Source organism: Lucilia cuprina, chromosome 6 (genome assembly GCF_022045245.1).
Source record: "Lucilia cuprina isolate Lc7/37 chromosome 6, ASM2204524v1, whole genome shotgun sequence".
NCBI lineage: Eukaryota > Metazoa > Arthropoda > Insecta > Diptera > Calliphoridae > Lucilia > Lucilia cuprina.
In genome coordinates, this window is record NC_060954.1 from 18,330,259 (window position 1) to 18,355,713 (window position 25,455).

Sequence of the window (25,455 nt, forward strand, 5' to 3'; positions counted from 1 at the left end):
ACTAGACTATAGACTAGACCATAGACTAGACTATAGACTAGACCATAGACTAGACTATAGACTAGACCATAGACTAGACTATAGACTAGACTATAGACTAGACCATAGACTAGACCATAGACTAGACTATAGACTAGACTATAGTCTAGACTACAGACTAGACCATAGACTATACTATAGACTAGACTACAGACTAGACCATAGACTAGACTATATGCTAGACTACAAATTGTTGTGGACAAAACTTTACAAATCGAAAGTCAATACTGTGGACTTCACTGTTCCATATTTAGTGAATACCCATATTATTTCTAAAACTTGCAAATTTAAATTTGTTCAACCATAAGGAAAATCACAATAATTTTCAATAGGCACGCGACATCCAAATTATTTTTACTTTTAAAATCCTCTTTACATCTCATTTATGCAGACGAAATAAAATCAAAATTAACCAACAACTCAAACTACAACACAACATGTTCGCTTCAAACCTATGCAGCAGCACAAATAGGTTTGAAAACAACAAAACTTTGGCTAAAGTAAGCAATTGAGTTTATTTACAAAATCAGTTTTTAAACAAACTTTATAATTAACGGTTGTGTGACAGCGGTTACGCGTCAACGCGTTTAAATTTTTTTACAAATTGAACTATCAATTGTATGGAAATTGTTTACAAAAATTTTAGGAAAGGAAAACATAGAAGAAGAGTGGTAGTAGGTAAATTTAAACCAACAAAATATTTGTGTCGTTTGCCAAAAACGGGAAAAATAAAATAACTTAATATTAAACGGAAATCAATTTTAACCACCAACAACCAAATACGTTAATAGAAGAACATTTTTTTTAAAGAAAAAAATAAAATTTATTTATAAAAATTATAAAAAACGTGCTGCGGATATAGAAATTTAAATGTGCAATTTAAGTTTAAAGGGAAAATATTGAAAAAAAAGAAATTATTTTAATAAATTATTGGAAAAAGTGTGTGGGCAAGAAAATATATTTGTGGTGGTGTTAAAAAAAAAACGCAGATATTTGGAATATATTCACTTAAAAATATAAACAGGTGATTAATAATTATAATTTAATTATTATTTATAAATGTAAAACGTTATTTTAAATAACCACTTGACATAGTTTTTAACAAAGATGTTGAGGAAAGTTAAAAATTGTTTAAAATTCCAAAAGTGTAGGTTTGTTCTTTTAAAATTTAAGAGGATTTTTATGTGCAGGGAGAAAAAGTAAAGAAAAGATTTTATAAATTACAAATTTATTTGTCATTTTTTTTAAATATATTTATTCAAAGTACTTGAACTGTTTTGTTTTGTGTATTCGAGGCTTGATGACAAATAACGCCTTTTCTGACAGCCAACGCTTATTGTCAGTTGCCAGTAATGATACATCTTCAATGTTTCTTCTTTTTTTTCGTCAATGGAAATAGGTTTGTCATAAAACAGACAGTAAATAAAATTAATGAAATTTTAATTAAATTTATGTGGGTTTTTCTTTTTCAATATTTTAAATTCAATTATTTTCAATATTCATTTTAAAAATTGTCTTTATTTGGTTTATAGTTCTTAGAAAGTGTTTTTTTTACTTTTGTTTGTTTGCGTTTGTGTACGTGTAATAGTTTTTTTTAAGTTTATTTTTCTTTATTGTTAATATTATGTGGGTTATTCTTAAAAGATAACAAATGATTTAATGTTATTTTATGTTAATGGTTATTTCAAACTTACAACAACATAACACACACAAATAAAAGTAATTCTTTAAAAGTAAATCAAAAGACTTAAGACACATACTTGAATTTTGTGTGTTTGATGCTTTGGTTGTTTTTGTTGTTGTTGTCGTGTGTGCAAGACTTAAGTAACGAACTTGTTGTGGGAAATTTATGATTTTTATGTTAAAAATAAAAACAAAAACAATATGAATTTCTATTTCTTTTATAAATAAAATTAAAATCTCATAAAGTTATAGTTTTCAAATATATAGTTTTACTGTTATAGTTTCATTTGTTTTATTTGTTGTTATATTTATTAACTTTTTTTTGAATTTGTAGTAAATTATGAGTTAGTTGCCTTTACTACTATTGTAAAGTTTGTGCAAAATGTTTTATGCAACTTTTGTATATTTCACACATATTAATAAAAAGATGTTATAAATGTTAATTTCCGTTTTAACTAAACATCTGAAGAACATATAAGTAATTAAAGTCTTAATTAAGTCCTAAAAAGACAAATGTTTTTAATTTACAAAAAATATATATATAGTGTTTTGTATAAAATGCACCCTACACCTAAGTTATTAGTTTAAAATTATTTCATTTATTTTTGTTTTTGTGACAATATTTATTGTTTTCATTTATGGAAATATTTTTGAATATATCTCCCAAATATAGGCCCTTTCCTATACAATATACGTATTAAAGTATTTCATTTACTTTCAATAAACATGTCAAATAGATTCCTTGACATGTTTAAGATTCATTGAGAAAGCTGATTTCAACATACATTCGAACAAAAGCACTGACAGACATACAGACGGACAGATATCGCCAAAACGACTTAAATAAGGATTTCAATCATATAACTATTTGTAGAAATTAACAAGTATGAAAGTATAGCCGGACATGACCGACCACATAATACCCTACAACATGAGTATATTATAAAAATTACAAACATCAGCATAAACATAAAATAACCTCCTCACTATAATGGTGGAGAGGATATTCTATGTGGAATCAATAACCTCTATATACTTATTTCTTGAAGCTAACCAAGCTACAGAATTGGCCATAACGAAAATCTGGGCTGGCTTCTCTAGTGGAGACGATCTCATTAGTTTTGTAATGAAATCTTCTTCATCTTATTATAATTGCAGTTTCGCAGGGTCTTAACACACCCAAAACTATATTGGTCAATTGGCTTCTGTGCCTGAAAAAAAAGCCAAGCTTAGGTTCAATAAAGTTATTATCTGACTAAAGTAGTATCTAATCTGCTTCTACCGGACACAGTTGTTTGAAGAATTTGACCCATTACTGCTTTTAGGCTTAAAAGGAGTTGTTGGTTGCTGCCCAAATCTCTAGAAGTAAATTTTATTTAAAGGTCAGATGATTGCGACAGTCCCAACATATTTCGCGATAGGTTTTTTTTGTGATGTTGCTGTCACAATAGGTAATGTATCGGAGATGTAATTTCGTGACTGCTTAAAGTAATAAGCTTATTGGAAATTCAGGAAATCTTTGGATTCATGTTCAATCTTTATTCATTATATTGTCTCGATATTGCTATGAGCCCTACGTACTTTATGAATCTTCCTCCACATTGGTGTAATTGCAATCTTTGGGGAAAAAGTTGTGCTACTTTTACCTCTTATCTATCAGTGCCGTAAACCAGAAAATATTGTGATCTTAACAGAGTATTATTTCAATATGGTAACTCAGCAATCAGTTGTCCGTAGGACTGCACATGTTGGTTGCTAACTTGGAAGATATCTGTAATATATCTTCTTTAGTGCTTTTAATAGAAAATCGGTCAATTTGTATTATTATTCATTATTAATACATTAACTGACATTTAACTAAAGGAGTCAATGGTCTTTAAGTCTGAACTGGCTGTAAATGATTTCTCTTCGGGGTGCATCGCAATTAGACTTTCAAAGAGGTTGCTATCACAACGTATCGGTAAAGTGCCTGAGCGATTGATCTGATAGGAAAATTGCTGCAGAACTTGATCAATATCTTATCTCTTTAAAATTACGGGGTCATGTCAGTTCCCTTCCTTAAACTAAAGGTGTTAATTATTTTGTGATCTAAACTGATAAATTCTCTTCGTAGTACACTAAATAATTTACAGGAAGTGAATGTTGATTAAAGGACTTAAGTGGGATACATTCTTTGGTGTTTTTGCCGATCCAACAGATAACGTATTATTATATGAAATCACGACTGGTAGGCTATCCGATCTGATAGAAAAATCAATATAAAAGCTGATGGCTCTCTTCCCTTTCAGCGACCACTTTCTTCTTCACGCAAGTTTGATTTGATTTGGTCTTCCATATAGAGTTGCTCGGCTTTGTATATTTGGCTCGTAGGATTTTGTAGTAGCTTATAGCTCCCATGATTTCCCAAATATCCATGCTTTGGTGGTCTATAACTGAGTTTTCTGTCGATGAATGTTTCTCCCTGTTCAAATTCTAACAATCAATTAGTTTTGATTCGATAGTGTTGTCATAAGATAACAGCCCTTTTTGCCTTTCAGTGTCATGCTTCTTCTTCACTTAGATTTTTTTCCAAAACCTCTCCTCCGACAATGATTTGGTCTTTCAAATAGGGTTGCTCGACTTTGTCTCTTTGTGTAGTAGGATTATGTATGAACACAACTTTCAGAAAGTTATGTATTGGCTTTGAGATAGCCATTTGTTAGTCCAAAACTTAGCTATGATGTTACTCTTTGCTTTCACCATCCGTTCTACTTCATCCTTGTTAGGATTAGGTATGAAGGTGTTGTAATTATCATCTGAGGATGAAGAACTTTCACGCTCATTAAAAGGCCTGTTTAGATCCCTTCAAGTACAAAATTTAAAGACGATCCGAATAAATATGAAATGATTGCCAAATTTCTTTTAATGTTCTAGTTAAGCTATTAAAAACCTTGATCTATAACGACTCTGGCACCAAGTTCAACACCCACTAATATGAACTAACTATTCTATTTCCAAAATCTATTAGTTGTTGAACAAATTCGCTAATAGTTCTAAAATATCTATCAGCTTCAGTGACATAATTTTGAAATTAAAAGTATTTCTTCCTATTTTAAGCATAAATCTAACTAATTAACACAAACATAACTTTAGAAATCTAACAAAAAAAGTGTTAATTGTCTAAAAAAAGCTCCCATGTTTTTTTTTAGCAAAAACAAAACAAAATTTTTTGCTAATTATAATATTTAGGAATTTATTGTACCACAACCACAATAACGTAGTGGGTGTAGATTTCAGTTTCATTTAAAAAGAACATTGAAAAAAAATTCCCAAAATTAAATTTTGAAAAAAAAATCACTAGCATTTGGCTAAATTTTTATGTTAATAAAGGCAACCATACATACAAACCTAAACATTTTGTACATTAATATAGAAACAAAAAATATTAAAAGTTTTATTCTAATGAGGTTGACAGTATGTTATTGTAGTCAAGGTGTCACGTATGATAGTTTTGTTTTCGACTACAACAATGTCTAAAAGCAACACTTACAAGTCGAACTGAAACTGTATTTAGACAACTTGTGGCCCATTAAACGTGTTGAAAACAATTTTATGCTAAAAGTTTTAAGAATTCTTTTTATTTGAAAAAAAAACATAACAATGGAAAATAAAATTTTTTATAACAAAAAAAATTTGCATAAATATTTATTTATTTAATTTAAAATATTTCAATAACCATTAAGATAAATATGGTCAAAAACAACTGTTATAAATAAAATTTAAATTTAAAATGTCGATTGAATGACTTGTAACTATTTACAACTGGATTTGAATTAAAATGTTTCAAATTTACATTAATTGTTTACATAAATTGTTGTTAAATTGAAGAAAAAAAAAAAACTAAGAGTAAAAGAAAAAAGCCTATAAACAAAAATAACCTTGTTTAAATTTAAATATCTTAAACACATTCGACTACTTTATACATTATGATTTATTTTTAACTAATTGCTGTCAAAAGAAATATGGTTTTAAAAACTTATGTCAGTTTCTTGTTAATGATTAATTTTTCACAATACATACTTGTATTTTTTGGGTTAAATATAAAGTCTTTTGCTTAGTATTACTTTATAAACAAGTGCATTTTTGAACATTTCATATACGAAAATTAACCTCTTGTACTATTTTACATATCAACAAGTTGCAGGTATTGTTAAATAGGATAATTAACTGTTAACATTTTTCAAAATATTTTTGCACAATGGGTGCACAATTTTTTATTGAAATATAGATGAACAAATAGCCTAGTCCAGAGTGTTGCCTCTTCTAGTTTTTGTCCAGGCTTTAGTCTAGTCTTTTGACTAGTCTTTACTCTAGGCCAAAGTCTAGTCAATAGTCTAGTCTATAGTTTATTCTATAGTCTAGCCTATTGAAGAATATATACTATACAGTCTAGCCTATTGTAATCTACAGTCTAGTCCATAGTCTAGTCTATAGTCTAGCCTATATTGTGGTCTAAAGTCCAGTCAATAGCATGGCCTAAAGTCCCATCTACAGTCTAGCCTATAGTCTAGTCTTAGTCTAATCCATAGTATAAAGTCTAATCCATAGTCTATAGTCTAATCTATGGTCTAGTCTATAGTCTAGTCTATAGTCTAGTCTTTTGTCTAGTCTAGTCTAGTCTACAGTCTAGTCGACAGTCTAGTCTACAGTCTAGTCCATAGTCTAGTCTACAGTCTAGTCCATAGTCTAGTCTATAGTGTAGTCTATAGTCTAGTCTATAGTCTAGTCTATAGTCTAGTCTATAGTCTAGTCTATAGTCTAGTCTATAGTCTAGTCTATAGTCTAGTCTATAGTCTAGTCTATAGTCTAGTCTATAGTCTAGTCTATAGTCTAGTCTATAGTCTAGTCTATAGTCTAGTCTATAGTCTAGTCTATAGTCTAGTCTATAGTCTAGTCTATAGTCTAATCTATAGTCTAATCTATAGTCTGGTCTATAGTCTAGTCTATAGTCTAGTCTATAGTCTAGTCCATAGTCTAGTCTATAGTCTAGTCTATAGTCTAATCTATAGTCTGTTCTTTAGTCTAGTGTTAAGTCTAGTCATATAGTATAGTCTATATTCCAGTCTAGTGTCCCTTTTAAAGAAAGCTTTTAAGTTTACTCCAATACCTATATAATCAGTTATATTTTCAAAAGATTTGGTAATAGTTTTTCTTTTTCATCACAAAAACATATTACAACTGTTTCATTTCCGGCTAAAGTATTTAAGAAAAATTTTATATTTCAGTTGTATTTGTTTAATTACTTTTACAACTGCTGCACATTTAACGAGTTAATTACAACAATTAAGATAAATAAATTTATGTATAAGACCGAAGAAAGACAATAGTACATAAAACAACAATAATAAAATGTTTTAAAGAATACACAACAACATTAAAATAACAATAGGTCCGAAAATTAATTGATGGATAGTCACTACAGATATAAAACTTAAAGTTAATAAATGTTTGGATGGTACTTTGTCAAAGTCTTTTTGAAATTTAAGATGATTTTAACAAAAATCAGCTTAAAGTGGCATCCGGCATTGAAATTAAACAAATAATTTTAAATTTATATTTAATTTCAGGGATATTTCGTTTTAATGAAAAAGTACTTTTTTGATTTGATCAATTATTCAACTGATCTAAACTGTTTTTTTTTTTTTTGCAAAAAAAAAAAATAGTTTAACGTCTTAAATATTTAAATATAACAAGAATTTTAACTTTTTATATATATTTTGAAAAACCTTCAGTTGTAGACTAAATAAATTTTTGAATTTATAAATTTTTTTATCGATTTAAATTTTATGAAATTTGCATAAAGTTTATTGCTATAATGTGCGTAAATCTATTTTTGCAATATTTTAATACGAGTTTTAACACCAAACGATAGTCGGACAGACAGACAGACAGACAGACAGACAGACAAACAGACATTCAGTCAGTCAGTCTGACGTATCACAAAAACTATTTTAAATTTTTTAATATTCCAACGCAATATAAATGTTAATTCGATTTTTTTTTTTAATTTTTTGATTTCTTTCTATGAATGACGAAAAAGAAATACCCATCCACAAGTATTTGAATAAATAAATATTTGTTTTGTTTTGTTTTATTTTTTTCATTATTTATTTATTTCTACTTCATCTGCCACCATCAACAAACTGATAGATGAATCCAAGTGAATGACACCAAAACTAAAAGTGATGTAATAATTAAAAAAATCTCTTTTTTAGTTGATTTTTCACTTGTATTTACGGTACCCTACTGCGGTAGTGGTTGTTTTGTAAAAAAGTTTGTTTCACTTAAATCGGTCAAGTATAAACTGTATGACCAAACTAAGCTAGTTCTTTATCTAGACTCAGCCGATAAGGCAAAATATAAACTGAAATCTGTCCTTTCACAAAAAGTATTCACATCGGTGATGGGTTTTATATTAGATAACCATAGTCATGTAATTGGGCCTAAGTCCTACTAACACACTTAATTAATAAAATCCTGATTAAAACAATTCTATGACTCTGGAAACGTAGCTACTAGACATTCGTACTAAAGCATACATATATAAGATATAGGGTATCACTTACTGCCTGAGGGACCTTAGCAAATGAAGCATTAATCAAAGGCGATTAGAGGACATGTCATTTATGTATACTGAACATATTGAAAAACTGTACACAAGCATCGGACGAATTCGGTTGTATACCAAACCTAGAATATGACGGAAACTTATAAGAGATAGAAGATCATGGCCAAGCGGAACTTCAAAGCAAATTCCAAATAAAATTCGTTGAAACACCAAAAACTGAAATGGCTTTAACGTTGAACAGATAGATTAGATCTCCGACCGGGGTAACAATGGCAGAGACCTAATAATGTACGAAGATTGCCCCCTGCAGGTCTTGTAAAAGACTCACAAAGGGTCCCTGGGAGATCTCCTGTAATTGTAAAAGTACGAACATGGTAGGTGGACACTCCACTTCTGTCCAAAACGGGTCATAATTGTACACATGCCAATGTCTTGGATATAAATACCATAAAATACTATATTTGCCCCGATCGATAAATATAGGACCGCCTCTATAAAATAACTTTAAATTTATTTAGGACACATTAATAGGAACTCGTATTAAGCTATTTCATAATCAAAGTGATTTTGCAATGGATTAGGGTCTTATCTAAAGTTCCAATTTGATATTTAATGGCTTGTCTCCGAGACTATTTGTAAGAACTTTTAATAACAGTTTGATATTGCTAATTTCATAGGATCAGTTTATACTTTAAATATTTTTGGACTTATTGTGTAAAACCAGAATTAATCAAATAATTAACCATTAATGTCATAGACAAACATCAAAATAGAACCAGAACGAGTTGAACAGTTTGAGTGATATTTGGCTAAATCGGGAAAGGGTAATATGATCTTCTGCAAAATAAATTGATTTCATTATTTACGTTAAAATAAAAGTATTTCTGTCTTAAATGTTTACTACTTAAGAGTGATATAATTTAATTTAAAAAATCATTGTAGGGAAACTCATATTCGTTATATTACTAAAATCTTTCTTGACCGACTATAATTATCTGACTTGTTTTATTTGTAAAAAAGTCTATAAAAAGTCTTTTCTTTTTCTTTTCCCTCTTTCATTCATCTTACACACAAAATAATATGATTACTTGTCTGTCGGCACCAGACAAATCGCAATAGTATTTTACAATTCGACTATATGTCTGTTAAATTTATGCATGGCTCATCAAACTTAAAACATTATCTTTAAAAAAGATTAAACTTAAGCTTAAAACTGATCTTTTGTTTTTTATTAGACCATTGTTTTAATTTAGTACGGTTGAATTTTAAAGATTATTTAAAAAAAGAAATTGATCAATAGTCTCTAATTGATTGGACCAATAAAAAATATTATGTTACAAAAGAAATATTTAAGGTTTTTATGATGGATAATCATTTTATGAGTTAGTAATTAATTTAATATCCTATAATGTTAAATAAATTGATTTCTTAATTATGAGTAGTATATATTATAAATTTTTAATACTTTTTTAAAAATTATTCAATTAAAATTATGTCATCTGTGTTGTACACATCGGCTATAATTGATTAATTGTTTGTTTATTTTGGATCAAGTTGTTGTAAAAAATGATAAATGGGTTAAAAAAAAATAAAATAAAATAAATATTTATTGACCTAGATTTGAAAAGTGTAAAGTTAAAGGAGATTAATGTATAAATTGTGTATTTTGACAAATAAAGATTAGGATAGGTTAATACCACTATCAAGCCCATTGTGCGCTCCTTAAAACAAAGAAGTTCAAAGCAAATTATAAAATATGTCTGAATATAATAATATTATTCTGAATATCAGGGGAATTTTCGATTTCTATTCTATTGATTTTACGAGGATGTTAGACTTGCCCGATCCATGCCAGGATATCGGAGGTCAAGCAGTAGTTGAGATCAAACACCCATAGAAATCTGTTTTTATACTGAATGGCTCTAACACAGGAGACCAAATGAGTCTAGGGATTTATATTGAAAACCAAGAAGATACACAATTTTCAGTAAATGTGGAACATTCATCTAAGACATGATATTGTAATCAAAATAATCTGTTTTTTAAGGTAGGGCTCTATTCTAGGAGGCCACATGAGTCAGGGATTCTAGAATATATTATCTATCTAACCTCAAGACTAGGCTATGGAATATATAAAATGGATTTGATGGAATATGAAGCAAACATGGGTTAACATATTTTTCGTCATATAGAAGGCTATAAGGGCGATGTCAGCAAATATGTTTTTATCTAAGACCTCACTTTTAACTTGCCATGCAAGAAACTAAAGGTGGAAGTACACAACTCGCGTTGTACGCGGCAACGCATTATAGACTTCCGTCAAAAAAGTTGAAATAGTGTGTTTTCATTTAACAAGTTTGTAACTGCCGGTCCACACTAGGAAACTTTTAATTTCGTGTGAGAAAGAAAGAGAAAGGATATCATTCATCTCTCTCGCGGTACGGAGTTTCCCGCTCTCGGAAACTTGTTTTGTTATTTTTCCCATTCGGTCAACAACAAATCAATACAATTTGCACGTAGTTTCTGAATCAAAAGATTCTATGTATGGACATTAAGAAAAGAGAGTTAAGAAAAAGTTTCTTAACAAAAGTTTCCTAGTATGGACCAGGTCTAACGCGTCTGCCGCGAAAAGTTTAACAACTTTTCAACTTATATTATAAATTTTGATAAGAGTATTATGTGATCTAGGTGAATATCGATAGTTGGCAATAAACAGAGATTGTACGCCGACATTTTGAAACAAATTAAACCCCAAAATTTTTTGGTCGATCTTTTATCACCCGAATTTTTACACAAGATTTTATCAAGCAAAGACAGAATATAATACATTAACACAAAAGTGATAACAAACATATATAATTAGACAGATAGACATACTGATATTAGGTTAATAAATACCTGATCCAAAACATATATACTTCATGGGGCTGGAACTTTAAAATTTCAAACGGAATGACAAGGAACTGTAAAAACTTGTTTATGTAAATATATTTTAAATTTTGCAAATTTTTCTCGTATGATTTCAATGAATTCTCAAACGCTTAATAAAATTTAACAAAAATATTAATAATAAATAATTTACTAATTTTTATAGCAAATACTATTTTATTAATATTTATTTAAACAATTTAATTCCCCCTACGCCTTTCACCTTTCATTTTCATTAAGTGTTTGTGGGTTCACCAGCAAGCAGTACGTGCGGTTTATCGTCCCTCACTTCATCTAACTCTTTTTAGTTCCCTATAGCGGCATAGTATATACATTTCCAAACTTCGTTTTTGGGTTTTTTATGGTATTTTCTTTGATTTGTTTTTATTTATTTTCGTAATATTTTTTTTTAATTTTTTTTTGCTTTTAAAACTATTTGAATTTATGATTTATAAAAAAAATTGTTAGCAAATATTTGTTGTTGTGTTGAGAGCTTGAGTTTAGCCTGATTCATTTGTTATTAAGTAGAAAATAAAAGTATGTAGTTAACAAAAAATTAAGTTTTTTTTAATATATTCCAGTTTGGCACTTTTACGAAATTTTTATCATATTTTTCATAATATTATTTTAACGCACCTTTAAAGTAGTTGTCTAATGAATGAAATGAAATTAATTATAATTTGAATATTTTTTTTATTAAGCAATTGTTAGAAATTGTATGTGAGTTATTGGAAAGAAAAATTTTTAATACTTTTGATGTATGTTATTTGCATAAGTTTATTGAGTGGTTAATTGAGTTATTAGAATTTTATTTTAATTACCATATTTTTGTTTATATGTATGGTCAATTTTTGTGTTAGAATTAAAAAATTATAATTTTTAATTATTAGGGAGTGTGAACTTTTTTTAAAGGAATAGAATAGAACAGAAACAAACTCTATTTAATATTGGCCACATTATACTATAGAGGAGACAATATACTATAATATAGAATATTGGCTAGATTATAAACTAGTGGATTGACTTGACCATAGACTTGACTATATATTATAGACAAGATTATAAACTATAGTATAGACTATATACTAATCAATAGACTATACTGTAGACTAGAACATAGACAAACTATACACTAACTTATAGGCTAGACTGTAGATTAGACTATAGACACGAGACTATAGACTAAACTATAAAGTCGACAACAGGATAGACATTAAACTATAGACAGGACTAAAGAAAAGACTAAATATAATAAAATAGAATAGACTATAGATTAAAGTATAGACTGGACTATAGACTAGACTATGGACTAGACTATAGACTAGACTATAGAATATAGACTAGACTATAGAATATAGACTAGGCTATAGAGTAAAGGCTACAGAATATAGACTAGACTATAGACTAGACTATAGATTAGACTATAGACTAGACTATAGACTAGACTATAGACTAGACTATAGACTAGACTATAGACTAGACTATAGACTAGACTATAGACTAGACTATAGACTAGACTATAGACTAGACTATAGCTAGACTATAGTATAGACTAGACTATAGAATAGATTATAGACTAAACTATAGACTACACTATAGACTAGACTAAAGACTACACTATAGACTAGACTAAAGACTAGACTTTAGACTAGACTATAGACTAGACTATACTATATACTAGACTATAGACTAGTTAGTTAGTTATTTAGTTAGTTAGTTAGTTAGTTTGTTAGTTAGTTAGTTAGTTAGTTAGTTAGTTAGTTAGTTAGTTAGTTAGTTAGTTAGTTAGTTAGCTAGTTAGTTAGTTCGTGTAGGGTATCATATGAGTGAGCAACTTCATTTCTTTAATGAAATATGTTTTACAATTGATCACCATTAATAATAAAGCGTAACGAACTTCATTTTGTAGGTTGAATCAACAATTAACAAAAGTTCACACGATTTTAAACCTAACAGTATAGACTTTGCAATAAATGGACATTTAAGCTTAAAACGACATTATTTTAAATTTGTTAAATAAATCATAAAAAATTAAAAACTTTTGAAACTAACAAATAGTACTTATAATTGCTCTTCAAGTACATTTTAATTCATAAAATTAAAAACATTTAGCTAAAGATTAACAAAGCGTGAAAAAACTCAAAAAATAGAAAAAAAGTGAAATAGATATGATTATTTTATTAAGAGGATTTTTTTCTTTTTCATTACTTTTTGAATGAAAAGAAATGTTTTTGTTTCAACAACATCCATTTATGGACTTGAGTTTTATGAAATTATATCTGAATGGATTTCAAGAACATGTAAAAAAAACATGAAAACTACTTAAATGCAACATCGAAAATTAGCAACAGCAGCAACAAGTAACAGCATACGTTACACCAACGATTCACCACCGACATGAAGGTCTTGTCGGTAGCTTGAGAAAAAAGTGAAACTTTATGTTGTAAAATGTATGTTTTTCATTTTTTCGCAAAAAAATCCAAAAAGATGTAAGAAAACAGGGAACAATTTATGAGTTTTTATTACATTTTCACACGTGAATCTAAAATAACAACAAAATTAAAAGAAACCACAACAACAGCAACAATTTTAGCGATGAAAAATTTATGAACAATGCATTCAAAAAAACAAACAAAAAATTATATGTTCAGATGATTGCATTTATTATTATTTTTACATTTATTAAAATAAATGTATGATTTTGTTTTGTCTTACATATATATGTATGTATCTGGAGAACTATATATGGTTAAAAGTAAAATAAACCGGGTAAAAGTATTTTTCGTTTTTTTTTTACAATTACTCAGTTTACACTACCTAATACTATTCTTTCAATAATTGTTTGACCTATTTGGATTTCATATACATAGATGTACACATTCACATGAATGCATATCATTAGTCATAACTTGACCGCAATTATATTGAAGTGATCTTTCCCAAAACCTATCATTTTCTTATTATCGTTTCACAATGAGGACATGAATTTGTGTTTTTTTTTTAACGATTTGTAATAATTTTATAGAATCGTTCTTTCGGGAACGGTATCGATATACGCCAACTTAACTATGTAAAAAACTAAAACCGATTGCAATACATTATTTTTGATCCGATTTAAATATCAAATATACTATTTTTAGTCTATAGTTAAGTCTATAGTCTAGTCTATATTCTAGTCTATAGTCTAGTCTACAGTATAGTCTACAGTATAGTCTGTAGTCTAGTCTATAGTCTAGTCTATAGTCATGTCTATAGTTTAGTCTAAGTTTATTCTCTAGTCTAGTCTATAGTCTAGTGTATAGTCTAGTGTATAGTCTAGTGTATAGTCTAGTGTATAGTCTAGTCTATAGTATAGTCTATAGTCTAGTCTATAGTCTAGACTACAGTCTAGTCTATAGTCTAGACTACAGTCTAGTCTATAGTCTAGACTATAGTCTAGTCTATAGTCTAAACTATAGTCTAGTCTATAGTCTAGTCTATAGTCTAGTCTATAGTCTAGTCTATAGTCTAGTTTATAGTCTAGTCTATAGTCTAGTCTATAGTCTAGTCTATAGTCTAGTCTATAGTCTAGTCTATAGTCTAGTCTATAGTCTAGTCTAGTCTATAGTCTAGTCTATAGTCTAGTCTATAGTCTAGTCTATAGTCTAGTCTATAGTCTATAGTTTAGTCTATAGTCTAGTCTATAGTTTAGTCTATAGTCAAGTCTATAGTTTAGTCTATAGTCTAGTCTATAGTCTAGTCTAGTCTATAGTTTAGTCTATAGTCTAGTCTATAGTCTAGTCTATAGTCTAGTCTATAGTCCAGTCTACAGTCTTTTGTCTAGTCTATAATGATATGATGGTCAGACTCGCGCAGTTCAAACTTTAAGTGATGATTATACCCTACACCATACAGTGGGGAGGGTTTTATACATTTGTGCTGATGTTTGTAACACCCAAAAATGTTGATCATACACCCTCCTTGAAGTATATCAATCGGCTCATAATCACTTTCTGAGTCGAGCTATGTCCGTCTGTCTGTGTGCAATTTGATAAAATTTGGATTATTCTCTTCTTTTGGTCCAAGGACGAACGCTATTATAAATGGTTGAAATCGGTCCTTTAAGTTAATTGTTCTATTAAATCAACAAAAGTCGGTAGAACTTAATTTTATAAAACTTTAATTAACCGATTTTTGTAATAATCGAGCATAGCCCTTACATAAACTCCCCTTTAGAAAATGACTTGAAGGTCAAAATTTACTTATAAACACTAATAACACGACTAAAATCTACATAAATAACTTTGAAGTAGACGTAAAATCCTCTATCAACAATTATATGGATAGGACCATAGTTACCCCTACGCCCCTATGAGCCTGCTAGTAGAAAATATTTTTTTTGTTAACAATATATAAGAATATTTCGGAATAAAGATAAAAAACAAATCAAATGTTTTATTTTTTTTTTTTAATAATCCACATTTTTAATACACTGACTGGTGTAGGGTATCATATGGTCGGCCATGCCCGGCTATACATTCATACTTGTTTTTGATTTGCGACTGAAATTTTTGTCTTAATTTTTCTTTTTGACTTTTTTATTTCATCTTTCTTTTAAAAATATTTTTATTAATTTTAAAATAATTTCGTTGCAACAATTTTATAAAATTTTATTTAGTTTGAGGAAGATGTTTGTAAATATTTATTTTCTTTTTCCATTATATATATTTTTTTTTTTTTTTTGCTCATTCATCTGCAACATGAGAATTTAATGATGCATTTACCCAAGCTGGTAACATTTTCAGTGCAGCAAGCACTTTATCATAAACATAATTTCGTATTACAATTTTTAATGTGAGTTCATATTTGTAGATTAGTGAACTTGCAAGAGAAATACAAAAAATTATGTTTTGGACTAGATAATTTTCGTTATTGTTCATTAAACATTTAATTGTTATGTTTTCTTTATGAAAAGTGCATAAAAAGTAGTAAAAAGTTCATTGTTCTCATTTGCCTAAAACTGATTTTAATTATTAAAAGTTGAAATTTTTATAATTAGTTAAATTTACATACAATGAACCGGAATTTGATCATAATGAAATTCATGTTTGCTCTTTATTAAGCAAGATAAATTAAATTGATTCATTATAAAATTTTTGCATGCAAGACATTTTTAATTATTTCCACTTTTCCTGTTTTGTAAAAGACGTTAATTTGGGGAAATATTAATTATATTTCGCTGGTAGCTAAAGTTTTCTTTTATTACTCCTTACTTCTATCAACCAAACTTGGCAACACCATAATAATTCATACAAGTTCTCATACACATACATACATATGTATGTTTAGGAAAATTCTCATCAGGTTAGAAAATATGAGTGATTTAGTATTTTTGTCTTCAGAGTACATCTCAATACCTACTAAATATTATAAGAACTTTTTCTAACTTATTGATATTTGCTAAAAAATTATAAAGCACAGTTTATCATTTACACTATGGTCTTGAGTAGATACTATAATATAATCAAGTCCATAGGTCTAGCCCAAAGTCTAGTCTATAGTTTTGTCTATAATTTGTATATAGTCTAATCTAGTGTAGTCTAGTGTATAGTCTTGTCTATAGTCTACTTTATAGTCTAGTCTATAATCTAGTCTATAGCCTAGACTATAGTCTAGTCTATAGTCTAGTCTATAGTCTAGTCTATAATCTAGTCTATAGCCTAGACTATAGTCTAGTCTATAGTCTAGTCTATAGTCTAGTCTATAGTCTAGTCTATAATCTAGTCTATAGCCTAGTCTATAGTCTAGTCTATAGTCTAGTCTATAGTCTAGTCTATAGTCTAGTCTATAGTCTAGTCTATAGTCTAGTCTATAGTCTAGTCTATAGTCTAGTCTATAGTCTAGTCTACAGTATAGTCCATGGTCTAGTCTATAATAGTGTTTAGTTTATAGTTTATTTTCTAGTCTAAAGATTAAACTATACCTATAGTTTTTATATAACCCCCTTATCAAAGATTTCATTTTAGTAAATTTTTCCTGATTGATCCATAATCGCCCAGATCTCATATACGTATTTTCTCTTAATATAAATAGGGAAAGCTTTACATTTAAGGATTTTTCCCATAATACATGTTTTTTTTTTGCGTTAACATTTGCACAAAATTACATAACTTACATGTAATTTTATTTTGTTGACGTACAAATCCAGCTCATCAGTTAAGTTCAAGTTTAATGGAACCACATTCTCCTAAATAAAATAAAATCCAATAAGAAAATCCAGTTCATTGACAAACTCACCATATACACTGTAAAGTAATCAAAATATAATAAATATTTTTTAGCGCAAGAAAACATAAAAATCAACGTTGTATTCAAGAGTAACGTAATTCAAGATCAATAACAGGTATATAATCACAGTCAGTCCAGTCCAACTTTTGCTGACAACATTTACTCTCTATATATTTTTTTCATAAAATCACACACAAAAGAAGAAAACTATTAATAATTTTTCTTTGGTCATGACAACTTTTTGCATAATTGTAATAACAATACTCTCTTTCAACTAAAAAAATTATATTGTTTTGGTTTTGCTTCAATCACATTGATGATCAAGCTGAACGCAATAAAATAATATCTTCCGGCAAAAAAAAAAGAAAAAAATATGATGAAAATAAAAAATGCATTAAAACTAAAATACGTTTCCGAAACGTTAAGTTGTAAACTCCATTGACCACTTTAAGCAGGAAACAACAACAGGAGCCGCGGCACTGATAACTGTGCCAATTTTCTGTAGTGAAACTCCTCTCTATACATGAAAGAAACATATTTTTACGCAGTGATAAATTAAGTTCCAGCTTTTGTTTGTTGCTTCCAGTATTAAAGTTTATGATCATGATCAATAAATTGAGACAACATTATCGTTATTGGCAGCCTCGTCATTAACATCGTAATCATCATCGAGGTGATCATTAAAGAAATGATGACGGCCATCGTTAATATTGGCCATCAATTGTTATTTTTTGTTCAATTATTGTTTAAATAAATACATAGTTTAGTTTTATTGATTTTTACACTCATAGAATTAAGTGCATAATATCTGAACATTATATTATATATTCTTAAATCTGATGCTATAAAAAAGTATTTAGAGATCAAACATTAATTATAGACACATTTCGTTAAAAAAATATTCCTAATTATCTTTTTTAGATTACAAGCAGATCTGATATCTAATTAATAATCCCATAACTCCAAATATATATCAAATGTTCAAAATATTACAATGAAATTCTCTATACTCGCAGATTTATACTGTATTATGTTGAAACCTTTATTTTAAAATAAACAAATTGGACTTTTAGATAATACAAGAAAGTATTTAAATAAAGATCTCTTAGCGCTGTTATAATGACTGAAACATGATCAAAAAGGGGGGTTTCGAACTTAACACTAAGATATCTTGAACAACTGATGTGATGGAGAAACTTTTACGTCTATATAGATCAGCTCCGCACGATCTATATAGAAAACTTAACACACTTTAGTCTTAGGCCTTCGACTTTTTTTCAAATTTTGTCTGCTTGTGTAATTGAGCTAAATCTTAGATGATACAGGTGGTCTTATTGCAGGTCGATTTAGGTTAAGACATCTTAAAGAATAAAAGATATAAAACAGAGATTTAACCTTTATTTTAGATTTGACATTCAGATGATATAATAAAATGTTTATAAGTATAAAGATGTTTTCAAGCCTAAAAACTAATTTTGTGAAAATATGTTTAGGTCAGATAAGTCGTCTTTGGGTAGAACATCAACGGCCCGTTGATGTATTTCATAAGCATCGCCCAAAACCTTAAGTAAATCAAATTCACTACTAGAAGCGATGTTTTGTTTCCGTCACTTGTCGACCCATTGGGCGCATAGTTCATTGCGATATTTTGTAGAACATGCTCCCATATAAAGCAGCCGATACTAGAATATCTCCAGATACGTACTCTAGTTCTAGTGTTAACTTCTTTATAGAGATTAAAATAATTTAAACAATTTCTACTTACTGGGTTAACAATTTCCGCTGCCTTCCAACTGACTTTCTCATCTGATAAGCCAGACGTTAAATATTATGCCCGCAATTTCATAACAACCCTCATTAACATGCATTATTAAAGTTCCTGCCGTTTAAAACCACATAAATCCCATATTGAGTTTATTAATGCTATTAAGTATTACACGTTCAAGCATGGCCTAATATACGTTCTGATCTGTTATAAATATAACATTTTTGTTGTTTTATATGAGTTGTCGTTATGAATAGAATTATCGATTTCACGATATATCACAATTTTCAAAACATTATATGATTTTTGAATTAAAACTCATAAACGATCCAGGTAATGTAATTTAAAATCATACATCTATTTATACCCTACACCACTTTAGTGGGGAGGGTATATTGGGTTTGTGCTGATGTTTGTAACGCACAATAATATTAGTCCTATACCCACCTTAAAGTGTACCAATCGGCTCAGAATCATTTTCTGAGTCGATTTAGCTATGTCCGTCTATGTAAACCTTGTAATCAAACTACAGGCCGCAATTTTGAAGATAATTGAATGAAATTTGGTACATAATATTCTATTGTCCCAGGGACGAACCCTATTGAAAATGGTTAAGATCGGTCCATTATTTCACTTAGCCCCTATACAACTGTACCCCCGAATAGTTCTTGTAAACATTGTAATCAAACTACAGTTCGCAATTTTGGATATAATTCAATGAAATTTGGCATATGATATTTTATGGTATTGTAGACGAAGTTCATTGAAAATAGTTAACATCGGTCCATTATTTCACCTAGGCCCCATAGAACTGAACCCAAAGCCAAATAGGGCTTTTAAGTTCATAATTATGTTTAATATACACGTATCTTGACAAAAAACTGCAAAACCAAGTTCTATACTAGTATTGATGACCCTGATGAACTTTATAATTATAGGGCCTCATTTGACCCTAGCCCCTCTAAAAAGTCCCCATCAAAATTTTACTTAAATATCCACAGTTTTATTAAACAATTCAATTTGAATGCTTTATTATGAAAACTAAATGACATTTTATTCGTATATAGAGGTGTAGAGTATTATATGGTCGGCCTCGCCCGACTATAACTTCTTAGTTGTTTGATTATGATTTCGGTTAAATCCAAGTACAATTTACTAATTTTTTTCACCGAGTGTATGTAAAGTAAAACAAAGTGTTTAAAGTTGTCCAACCACTTGTTTCGATGTACATACGTATAATTTTATAGCTTCCATATTTGGCATTTAAAATATAATTCATTAGGGGTGTATCTAGTCAGTATAATGTATTTAACTCGACATTCACAAAAAACTATAGTGTTTAATGAAATTATTTTTTTCCCCGATTTATGTACATATACTTATACATACATAATCTAATGAATCGTCTGACATTTATAGCAATAGCTCATAGATGTCACGCATTTGATGAAAAGCCTTGATCCTGGCTTGGTTGCCTACTGCATTACTAAGAACTATGTCTACAAAACACGTAGGAATGCCCGATCTAATTACACCCTACATTACTATATATATTGGATTTGTGCTGATGTATGTTATGCACAATAATATAAGTCTTTACCCACCTTAAAGTATACTGTACTGCCGAATAGGGCTTGTAAACCTTGTAATCAAACTACAGGTCGCAATATTGAAGATAATCAATGAAATTTGGCACATGATCTTCTAGACATTAGACAAGGCCTATTGAAAATGGTTAACATCGGTCCATTATTTCACCTAGCACCCATACAACTGAACCCTCGAATAGGTCTTGTAAACTTATTGTAATCAAACTACAAATATTGCAAATAAATTCTATTCAATTGTAAACATTAAGATTAGAGTTAAAATCTGAACTACCCTAATACAACCAACTGACATTGTAAGATATAAGCGTAATATTATTTTAAAGATTTTATGATTACTTCTGGACACTATTGTATTTTAAGCCTTGGTTTAAAACTCAAGTTGTTGGCATTTAATTAAAGTCACTTATAAGAAATAAATTATTACTAAAAGATTCGATCCATTTGCAGCTGTTCCATGGGAATTGATTACATATTAAAAAAAATGCTAATGCAAATTAAAAAGAAGACAAATAGTAAAAATGTTATAACATAAACTAAGTAGACATCTTTTAGAATTTATAGAAGTAATTAACGCATAAAAAAAACTTTTGATGAAAAATAATAATTATCTAAGTAAATTCTAAGAATTATTATGTATGTACATGGTTTAACATTTTGTATAAATTTAAAGTTGTTACATTGTAAACAAATTAGACATTTTCAAAATAAATAACAAACATTTTATTTATGTACATAATTAACAATTAACATTAACTTTTTGTCATACCATTATTAAATCTTTTATTTAAATATCTTATTTGTATTCGCTAAATGTTAATGTTTTTTAAATAAAATATGCAAATTTGTTTGTATATTTTCAGTTATTAAATATAATTAAGTAAAAAAAAAAGAAAATGCGTGAACGTAGTCATACCACTCCTAGAAGACGCGGTCCTAAACAACCGTTACCACAGGATGCTCTATACAATGATTCTTTTGATTCTCAAGAGTCCCCTTACTATACGATCGATAATACGGAAGATATTTATAGTACAACACTATTGCCATCTCAGAGATGTTATGTGGATCCATGGGACTTAGAAAATTATGATTATGTTAGAAAGTAAGTACACTATAAACGCTATTTGACAGGACGATTAAAATAAAATAATAATTAAGAAAATTGGTCATATCCGAGCTTATTTATATTATATTTATTTATATTATAATTATATTAAATTATTTGTTATGTCATTTATTGATAAACAAACAAATTTATTGCAGAAGACTATATCTAGCTCCTATATATCAAACATTTTGAACATGCTATATTCTTAGTCCATATTTCATCATATTATCTCGAAAATTGTACCTTGCGCACCTTCATGAGTTACCAGGCAGACAGACGGGCGTGGCCTAATTAAACTCTAAAAAATCTTAACCGATTCGTATACTCCATACAACTGAACCTCCGAATAGGTCGCAATTTTGTAATCAAACTACAGGTCGCATATGGTCTTCTATTGTACCGTAGACAAAGCCTCTTGAATATGGTTTACATCGGTCCATTATTTCACCTAGCCCCCATACAACTGAATTATGCTTAATATACTCATATCGTGACAAAAAGCTGCAAGACCATGTTCTATACTAGACTTGATGACCCTTACGAATTCCATAATAATAGGTCCTCATATGACCCTAGCCCCTATGAAAGCCCCCATTAAAATTTCACTTTAATGTTTACAATTTTATTTAATAATAAACGGCTAAAGTATGTATATCTGAGGCAAGTTACAATTCAACTTAAATGCTTTATTATGGCAACTACACCACACTTTATTTTTGTAAAAGGTGTAGGGCATTATATGGCGGGTCTCTCCCGACTATAATTTCTTACTTGTTGAATATGACCTTATTCGACCCGTTGACTTTAATTAATGCAGAGTTCATTTGTGTGGGTGCTAGATGAAATCGTAAACCAAAAATTAATATCTGAAGAAAGACATCTGGTTTCTCAAGTACAGGTTTTTTTCTGCTCCCATTTACACAGCCACATCGGACATAGATTCATCGTCTTAGAATCTTATACAGACCCAAAAAAACTCTTAATTCAAAACATTTAAACCAAATTTCTCGGTTTAAATGTTTCGAACTACCTTACATCTTGTTCATAATGTTTATTCGGAAAGACCGATTTTGTCCTTTTTAAAATTGGAGTTTAATGATCTTTCAGTGTACAGTGAAACTTACTTTCTAATAATAACATCTGGAATAACATCTCCCCTAAGTTGTTTAGATCTAACTAAAACTAGGCAATGAAAGAGAAAAGGTAATCCATTCACTGTCCTCTAAACATGCTTTACATTTGTCTGAGTCCTTTTTTCTAATTTTGTATAGTTGTTATATCTTACTATTCGATCTTGCTAATCCATCGTTATTATAGACTTTCGAACATTAAAATCATGAGATCAAGAGGTGATAAAAATTATTTCTTCAACAAAAATATTACTATAGAAACACTTTATACTTTCTATTTGCAGAAAAATTGAACAGCCAATATCTCCACGTCCCCAAGAATATTACGAGACATCGCTATCACCTAGTCCCATCGAGGAACCGATGCATTCGAACTATTACTATGACAGAGAACCAATTGAGGTTCCACCACGTATGGCATCCACAATGCCACGTAATCGTCGACGTTCTTCACACTATCAATGTCAAATGGAATGTTGTCAACCTCAGCCGCAAAGAAGACGTCCCAGTGGCCTTTACGATGTGGGTGGAGTCGATAAATACGATGACTATATGACTTTGCATATGGCGCAGAAATTTCAAAATGCTCTTAATTTGGAAGATGTTGAACAAAATATTTATACAGGATTTGGTGGTAAGCTATTGAAAAGGAGTTAAATTTTTATTATATTTTAAACTAATATTCTTTATAATAGGCCTCTCATCGTCCTCCTCTACCGAGCCGCATAGTTCGCTGGGAGATGATTATCACACAATGACATTACAGCGTCATGTTTCCAACTATGGCATACTACCGCAACGACGAATTTCTAAACCAGCACCCAAATTGGAATTTCCATCTCCACCACCAATGCCACCAACCTACGACTATTGTAATCCTTATGCTACATTGCCTCCTTGCTGTAGTGCATCCGATTGCTATGAATGTTTGTCGCAGGCTCAACAACAACAACAAATCTATGGCACTCACCCAATTTATGGCACGACCCCAGCCACTGGACCCTCGAGTTGTTATGGCTGTGCGGGCATGACAGGCAGTCAAACATTGGGTCGACGTCCCTCTTCATCGCTCTACAGTGGAATTTATAGTAGTAAATTCGGTATGAGCAAAAAGGGTCTATTGCAAATCGATTATTCGTGCAGTTGGAATGATTTAGATCGTGTTATGGGTAAAAATTATTGAGCAGGTTTTATTTCATTGATTTTTTATTATTATTTGCTTAAGATAGTTGCACATTGTTTAAATATTTAAGGAAAAAGTGTGGACTTTATTTTGAACAGATGTTTAAAGTTTTGTATATAAAATCTATCGAGGAAGTTAAGAATTTAATAAAGATCTTGTACTTATACCTTGAAACATTAAACTGTAGTTTAATAAGCTTTGTTTTAAATAGTGGTTAACCCTCTAAAACATCAGGGTTTTGAAACCATCGGCTTCTATAAAAATCTAATTACAATCTAAGATTTAAGTTCTCATTAAAGCCGAATTATATACGAAGTTATAGAAGTTATGTTACAGGATATACTTTGTAGTTATGTCCAATGGACATAATGAAAATTGTATTATTGTTGGTGGCCACCTTTATCAAATATTGACTTAGTGTTACCATACTTTTTAAATAGATTTAAGTCTGTTTAATTATTTTTTTCTTTGATTGTGTATATTTTGAAAACTTGTCTTGTATATTCTTTATATATTTTATTATTTCTAATGGATCACTTATGGACTAAAACTTATTTAAATATTTTTCAAAATACAAAAAATTTTCAAATTAAAATAGCTGTTCGATTCTTTTTGCTGAATTTACAAAACCTCAATTTAACTAAATTAAATAGTTTAACTACTTATTTAAAATATTAGTTAAAACCGATTGTCAAATAAATACTAAATAATAATATTTATTCCAAGAAAAAAGAAAAACAAAAATAACTTTTTTATTTTAATTAGTTTTTAAAATTATTAAGTAATATTAAATCAGAAATAAATATTTGTAATTTGAGCAGCATATTTCGTTTTGTAAAATTTTAAATATTTGAAAATTTGTATATTGATCCATTATATAGTTCATTATTAATTGTATATTTAATGCAAAATAAAAATATTTAAGTCACTTGATTATTGTTATTCTTATAATATTTTATTTAAAAAAAAACAAATAAATTTTAAATTAGCTTTTTAAAAAATTTGTATCTTATAGTTTTTAATACAAATATTATTCACGAGTAAGTAATATCTGTTTCGATTTAGGACAAAATCGAAACAAATTGGAACATGAACATATAAGTATATATTATAGACCGATCAGCATAAAATTAGG

General features: G+C 29.1%; 1 protein-coding gene across 1 annotated transcript; it reads left to right on the forward strand.

Moving 5' to 3' along the window:
* Positions 1–999: 999 nt before the first annotated feature.
* LOC111679739 lies at positions 1,000–24,506 on the forward strand. The gene is made up of 4 exons (XM_023441333.2): positions 1,000–1,063; positions 21,760–22,001; positions 23,422–23,771; positions 23,833–24,506. Exons 2-4 carry the CDS (start codon positions 21,793–21,795, stop codon positions 24,318–24,320), a joined length of 1,047 nt encoding a protein of 348 aa, XP_023297101.2. The 5' UTR covers positions 1,000–1,063; positions 21,760–21,792; the 3' UTR covers positions 24,321–24,506.
* Positions 24,507–25,455: the final 949 nt, after the last annotated feature.

Excerpts from the sequence above, each read along its gene's own strand:
- LOC111679739 (XM_023441333.2), top strand. The coding sequence starts at position 21,793 with ATGCGTGAACGTAGTCATACCACTCCTAGAAGACGCGGTCCTAAACAA. Across the intron at positions 22,002-23,421 it reads AATTATGATTATGTTAGAAA|AAAAATTGAACAGCCAATAT; the intron begins GTAAGTACACTA and ends TTCTATTTGCAG. Across the intron at positions 23,772-23,832 it reads TATTTATACAGGATTTGGTG|GCCTCTCATCGTCCTCCTCT; the intron begins GTAAGCTATTGA and ends TCTTTATAATAG.